At 43.2% G+C, this 6,529-nt stretch overlaps 1 protein-coding gene across 1 annotated transcript; it reads left to right on the top strand.

Annotated features, from left to right (window-relative positions):
- Window positions 1-382: 382 nt before the first annotated feature.
- On the top strand, window positions 383-5,250 carry LOC131977749 (stonustoxin subunit beta-like). Its single transcript, XM_059341174.1, has 2 exons — window positions 383-476; window positions 3,776-5,250. The coding sequence occupies exons 1-2, from the start codon at window positions 386-388 to the stop codon at window positions 5,248-5,250; spliced, it is 1,566 nt and encodes a 521-aa protein (XP_059197157.1). The 5' UTR covers window positions 383-385.
- Window positions 5,251-6,529: the final 1,279 nt, after the last annotated feature.

Consider the following 6,529-nt stretch of genomic DNA (forward strand, 5'->3'; position numbering starts at 1 on the left):
AAGGTTAGAAAAACTGATTTTTACTGTTTAACTGTGCAAAACTTGTTCTGTATGAACAATGTTTAATGTGTCTCAGTGCAGCAGAGTGTCTGTTATTAACTGTAACTGTACTACTTTATGTATATGTTTACTTTAAATACTTTATATATGACATAATATTGAGTGATTTCTTTATCTCTTAGTTTTTCTTGAAGGCATCTTGTTGGGAAATCCTCACTTTTATACCTCTACAAAATATACATTCTTCTGTTGTTGTTTCCAGTTTTTCTGTTTGTGTGACGAAGAAGAGTTGACCCCCAAGTGTTATAAACTCTCAACAACTGCACAGCAAGTTTAAATCAAATACTGAAGGCTGTGTGGTCACATCTCTCAACAGGTTGGAGAAATGGCCTTGGATACCATGGTAACTGCAGCCCTCGGTCGACCTTTCACCCTGGGGATGCTCTATGATGCTCGGAAAGACCAACTGGTCCCAGGTGAGTCTTCACTTTGACTACGTTATTAAAAACATCTCTAAATATATCTGCCTGTCACAGCTCTGCTCACAGGAATTTATGAAAAATAATAACCTACACTGCTGTGGAAAGAAAAACTGAAGCTGTGTGTGTCTAATCATTAAATGAAGCACCTGCAGTCTAGTGGTAGCAAGAACTGGAAGGGGTGACTGGAGCAGCAGGGCCTCTTTGTGTAGGATAAACAGCCAGGTGCAGGATAGAGGCAGCGATTCTTTGGATAGGGAGGGGAGAGGCATGGGTAGCCATGGCCGGTAGAGAAGCATTATGAGATAAGAACCAATGCCACAGGTTGAATGCCCGGAGTAAACAGTGAGCAATGATCCTGTGATACTTTGCCAAGTAAGAACTGAGTGATCATCATTTTTGAGAGGGGCTTGGGTAGGCTCTAGAAATAATGATGTCAACAGTAAAGGGTATAAGAGTTCACAGGAGAGTTCAAGCAAAGAGTGTTTTGATACAAATAAAGCTAGTTGCTAGACAACTGAATGGCCAATAGGGGGAGAGAGAAATGGCACCACTGTGTAGGAGGAGTTTTGTATGATATAAAAAGTGTAACTCAGCCGAAAGTTCTTCAGTCAATCCAGGTCCGGACGATTGACTCGGGATTATGACTTCTGTATGAGAACAGACTATACTGCATCAGACTCGTTCTAAGATTTGAGAATATATATTTAAAGTCTGATAATAAATATTAAAAACCTGAGAATGTATATATTAAAAGTCTGAGAATATATATTAAAAACATGAGAATATATATATTTAAACCTGAGAATATATATAGAAACCTGAGAATATATATTAAAAACATGAGATTATATATATTTAAATGTGAGAATATATAAAGAAACCTGAGAATATATATTGAAACCTGATAATATGTATATATATATTCTCCGACTTTCAATATATATTCTCAAAGTTTCATTCCATATATATAATAGTTTCCTGAAGGGCATGCAATATTTATATATAAACGTCCCTCTCACCACTCATGGGGTGGTATTTAGGTCATCCTCAATCTCGGGTCCTCTAACAGAGGCCTGGGAGTTTTTCAGTATTTTAGCTGTTCCTAGGACTGCGCTCTTCTGGACCGAGACTTCCTGAGGACTACTGTTGCTGTACTGTGTACCAGCTTATTGGTCTCTGTGGGGATGATTCTAAGTGCAGCATTCACGTTCTCTAGCAGATCTTCTGAGTGTACTTGGCAACTCAGCTTCAGTATTCGCCAGGGGCTCCAGGTTTCTTTCTGGTTCACAATCTTCCTTCTCAGGTCAGCAGCTCTGGTATTGAGGCTGTTGTCTTCTGGGGCTTGCTACCCAATCTCGGGTTGTAGGGGTGATGATGACATCCCCCCTCTGATCTGTAGTCCTGGCTCCCCCTTGCCGTAGCATTGTTGTAGTATCTCATCAATCCCTAGTTGTGAAAGCAGTTTTTGGTTACAGATGTTGGAACCTCCCTCTGGGATTGCTTATATAGTAGCATTCCAACAGCCTTGTTTTCCACCCTTGTCCATCTATGTCTTCTACAATTCTACAATGTCATTTAGCTGTAGACAGAGACAAGGCTTTGATTGTGATGCTGCTGAGACCGGGAGCCAGAGAGAGAGATGAGGAGTGACATGTGCTCTCCTGGGCTGGTTGAAGAACAGACGGATCATCTGCAGAGGCTTGGTGGTGCAGCAGGAAGACCCGTCAGTAGAGAGTTGCAGTAGTCTAAACGGGATAACACAAGGGCCTGAACCAGGAGTTGTGTCGAATAGGGTCTGATTTTCCTGATGTTGTACAGCGAATCGACAAGATCTGGCAATTGAGGACACATGAACCTTGAAGGTCAGTTGGTCATCAATCATGACACCCAAGTTTCGTGCAGAGCTTGTGGGTACAAGTTGCATGGATTCAAGCAAAAGATTGATAGGCTGATATAAGGTCGGACGGGGTGGGATGACGAGGAGCTCCGTCTTTGAGAGGTTAAGCTGAAGGTGGTGTTCTGTCATCCATTTGGAGATGTCCACAAGATAAGCAAAGATGCGGGCCGAGACTGTGGGGTCGTTTGGTGGGAAGGAAAAGAACAGCTGGGTATCATCGGCATAACAATGGTATGAGAAGCCATGATTGCAGATGATTGTGCCAAGTGAGGTTGTGTAAATTGAGAAGAGAAGGGGGCCTAGCACTGATCCTTGAGGCACCCCAGTGGAAAGGTTTTGCAGTTTGGACACTTCTCCCTTCCAAGATACTTTAAAAGATCTCCCTGATAGGTAGGACTCGAACCATCGGAGGGCAGAACCTGAAATACCAAGTTCTGTGAGTGAAGAGAGGAGGATCTGGTGGTTAACCATGTCGAAAGCTGCAGAGAGGTCCAGCAACCAAAGAGCTGATGATTGACCAGCTGCTGGAGCCAGACGCAGTGATTCTGTTACAGACAGGAGTCAGTCTCAGCAGAGTGACCCTGCTTGAAGCCAGACTGATTTGGATCGTACAGGTTGTTCTCGGAAAGGAACCTGGAGACTTGGTTCGAGACTGTGCACTCCAGAATTTTTGAAAGGAATGGTAGGAGTGAGACAGGTCTGTAGTTGCCCACCTGTGTCAGGTCCAGTGATGTTTTTTTGAGCAGTGGAGTCACCTGGGCCCGTTTGAAGGTGGTGGGAAACACACCAGCTGTAAGTGAGGAGTTGATGTGTGTGTATTTGAGATATTTACTGCCGAGGAAATGGTTTGAAGGAGATTGGATGGTATCGGATCCAGTGGACAGGTGGTTGGTTGAGAATCCAGCAGAAGTTTCAAGACCTGCTCCTCAGTCAGAGGGTGTAGAGAGGTGAGAGATGACGGTTAGGTGGTGGCAGCAGCAGTCGCTGGTCAGGCTTAGAGAACTGGTTACTGATGGCAGCAACTTTTTCGGTGAAAAAGGAGGCAAACATGTCAGGAGTTAGCAGAGAGGCGGGGGTGGAGGATAGAGAAGCGAGTTGAAAGCCGTGAATATTTTTCTTGTTCCTGTAGCCCACTTTTCATCAATATGCCCTAGTTCACTAGCAACTGATGTGGACCTTGTTGACCCGGACGACGTCTGAGCCGGAACTACTCTATCATTATTCTGATCAGTCATGATTGAGGTAGGCTGGTATAGCATTAGGAGTCTTGCCAAAGGACCCGCACTGGATGTATTTTGTCCTGAACAGGATGCGAACCCCAGTCACCTGTGTCCAAGTCAGTTGCCTTAATAATAAATATAATAAATTGACGACTGGTGTTTTCCAATTTCCGTAGGTTTCACATTGTGGAATGAGAAAACTGTAGAAGAGAACACAGTTGAAAGCTCTCAGCACAGCAGTGTGTTTGAAATTTCTGCATCTGACAACACTGACTCCAAGTCCACTCTGCTGGATGTTGATGCTTCCCTGAAGGCCAGCTTCCTGAGTGGACTGATTGAAGTTGGAGGATCTGCCAAGTATCTGAATGACCAGAAGAAATCCCACAATCAGAGCAGAGTGACCTGTCAGTACAAAGCTACCACCAACTTCAAGCAGCTGTCAATGATCGGCCTCGATACCGCGCAACCCCAACAATCAGACATGATTCACAAGGGCTTTGCAACACATGTAGTCACAGGCATCCTTTATGGGGCCAATGCTTTCTTTGTGTTTGACAGTCAGAAGCTAGACACCAGCAGTGTTCAGGACATCCAGGGCAGCATGGAAGCGGTGATAAAGAAGATCCCTTCATTCAGTATTGAAGGGAAGGTTGACATCAAGCTGACTGATGAAGAAAAAGCCCTGACTCAGAAATTCTCCTGCAAATTCCACGGAGACTTCCTTCTGGAAAGCAACCCTGCCTCATTTGAAGATGCAGTGAAGACCTACGCACAACTTCCGCAGCTAATTGGAAAAAATGGAGAGAATGGTGTTCCTCTGAAGGTCTGGCTGATGCCGCTGACATATTTATACTCTGAAGCTGCTGAGCTGAAAAGAGAGATCAGCATTGAATTAGTGAGCATGGTGCATGATACTCTTGAAGATATAAGGCGCCTAGAAATAAGATGCAGCGATTCTCTGGACGAGGTCAAGAATTTTCCTCCGATTCAAGAACAGCTGAGCACTTTCCAAAAGTTATGTGCTTATTATGCAATCACCCTCAAGCAGGCCCTGGCAAAGAATCTTCCCTCCATCCGTGAAGGGAAAGAAGAAGAGATCTCTTCAACAGGAGATCTCTTCATTGCCAGAGACAAGTCACCGTTCAGCCATGAGAAACTGAGCAGGTGGCTGGATCACAAAGAGCGAGAAATCAACGTCATCAGATCCTGTGTCGATATCTTGGAGGGAGCAAAGATCGTCCTGAGTCAGTCAGAGCTGGACAGAGAGGCTCTTGATCCAGGTAAACACGATGTTCTGTGCTTTGTCTTCACCTCCCTGAAGAATACTGACCCCTTCCTGGATCAGATGGCCCACTACTTGGACCCAAGCAAAAATGCAGGCACAACAACTGAAGACCAGTGGTACTACTCAACTGAAGTTGTCAAAAAGATGAGAAAGAAAGCCAGATATTTCCAAGAGTTTATCAAAACACAGCATCAGTATCATTGCTTCATAGCAGCCATTGCAAATGAGGCATACACAGGAGCAAGTGCCTACTATTACATCGACGGCGAGTTGGTAAATCAAAATGACCCACTCTGTCACGATCCGTTGCTGAAAGCACCACAGACAGAAGAGATTTCATGCACTGTGCGTCATTTAATAAAGTAAAAAATAAAGTCACTTTTTGAGTTGTAAAGATGTTCACAGATTATAATAATCAGAGGAACATTGTTTTCTATCCAACAGTTACTGCAGCTACAACCTGATTCTCATCATGTCATTAAATGAACAATAACCTCAATGTTTAAGGTGCAGCAGAACTAAAGTCCCCCGACACATAAATAAGATATTCTTGGTAGAAGCTGCAACAAAAAAATCTGCTTTTGTGTAATTATGTGAATTATTCAGACATATATTAGACGTATTGAGGAGAATCAGATTGTAGCTCGCAGTTGACTTTACCCACTGAAAAAGTGACTTTATTCTCCACATTGGAGATAGATAGATGGAGAAGATATTTTAACTAAAACAGGAGAGCAGAGTCGGGGCCATTTACAGTGAAGCGCGATTCAATGAGATCGCACAGCACATCCGTGAGGATAGTACCACATCCGCTATGATCGCGGTAGATTACAAAATAAAACAGATTTCAAAATAAAACACAGCGGATCGTCTTTTTCTGGCGAGATCTTCGCCACAAAGTGATTATGTACATTCACTGAGTGAATATTAAGAAAATAAAACATATATTTCTCGCTAGAAATGTGATCAAAATCCATTTTTATGAAGAAACTAAGTCAAAATATTTATTTTTTTTCACTAAAAATGAGAGAAATGTCCGCCAGCGGAGTCCCGTAAAACAAACGAATAAAAGTTTATTTCTAAGAATCGAAGGAGAAAAAATGATACTGAGAGCCACAACATGAAGCTATTTTATTGTTGAATTATCAGTGAGACTTTGATGTGTTTGTGTTGAGAAATGTTGACGATGTCATTAAAAGAAATCCTTAAAATAGGGAGAAAAATACTTCCGTGCACAGGGTCCTCGGTTCTCCATTCAGATTGTCGCTGGCAGCGTAATGGAGGGCCGTGGTCGGGATATTATTGGAGTGAATAGACGGCTGTAGCCTCTGCTCTAAGCGTTTCTCAGCGCCGCCAGCGGGTTTATATTGGAGTCAATTGAGAACCCAGAGCGTTTCACACAGACGTGGAAGGGTACCCTTTGCGCCAGTATGATACGTCTAGGGGTGTGACAAATCGTCGGTATATTACGCTTTGGGAATGAGAACGGGTTGCTTAGTAACACAGAAACAATGACACACCAACCTGCAAAGTAAAAAGAGAGAAACTGGGTGTTGTCTCTCAGAGTTGTTCTGACCGTTGGATGCATTGTATCATCTGTTTTTAATGTCTGCTAAATAAATCCCGCACAAGGCTGTGATTCGAA

This window comes from Centropristis striata, chromosome 9 (genome assembly GCF_030273125.1).
Source record: "Centropristis striata isolate RG_2023a ecotype Rhode Island chromosome 9, C.striata_1.0, whole genome shotgun sequence".
Lineage (NCBI taxonomy): Eukaryota > Metazoa > Chordata > Actinopteri > Perciformes > Serranidae > Centropristis > Centropristis striata.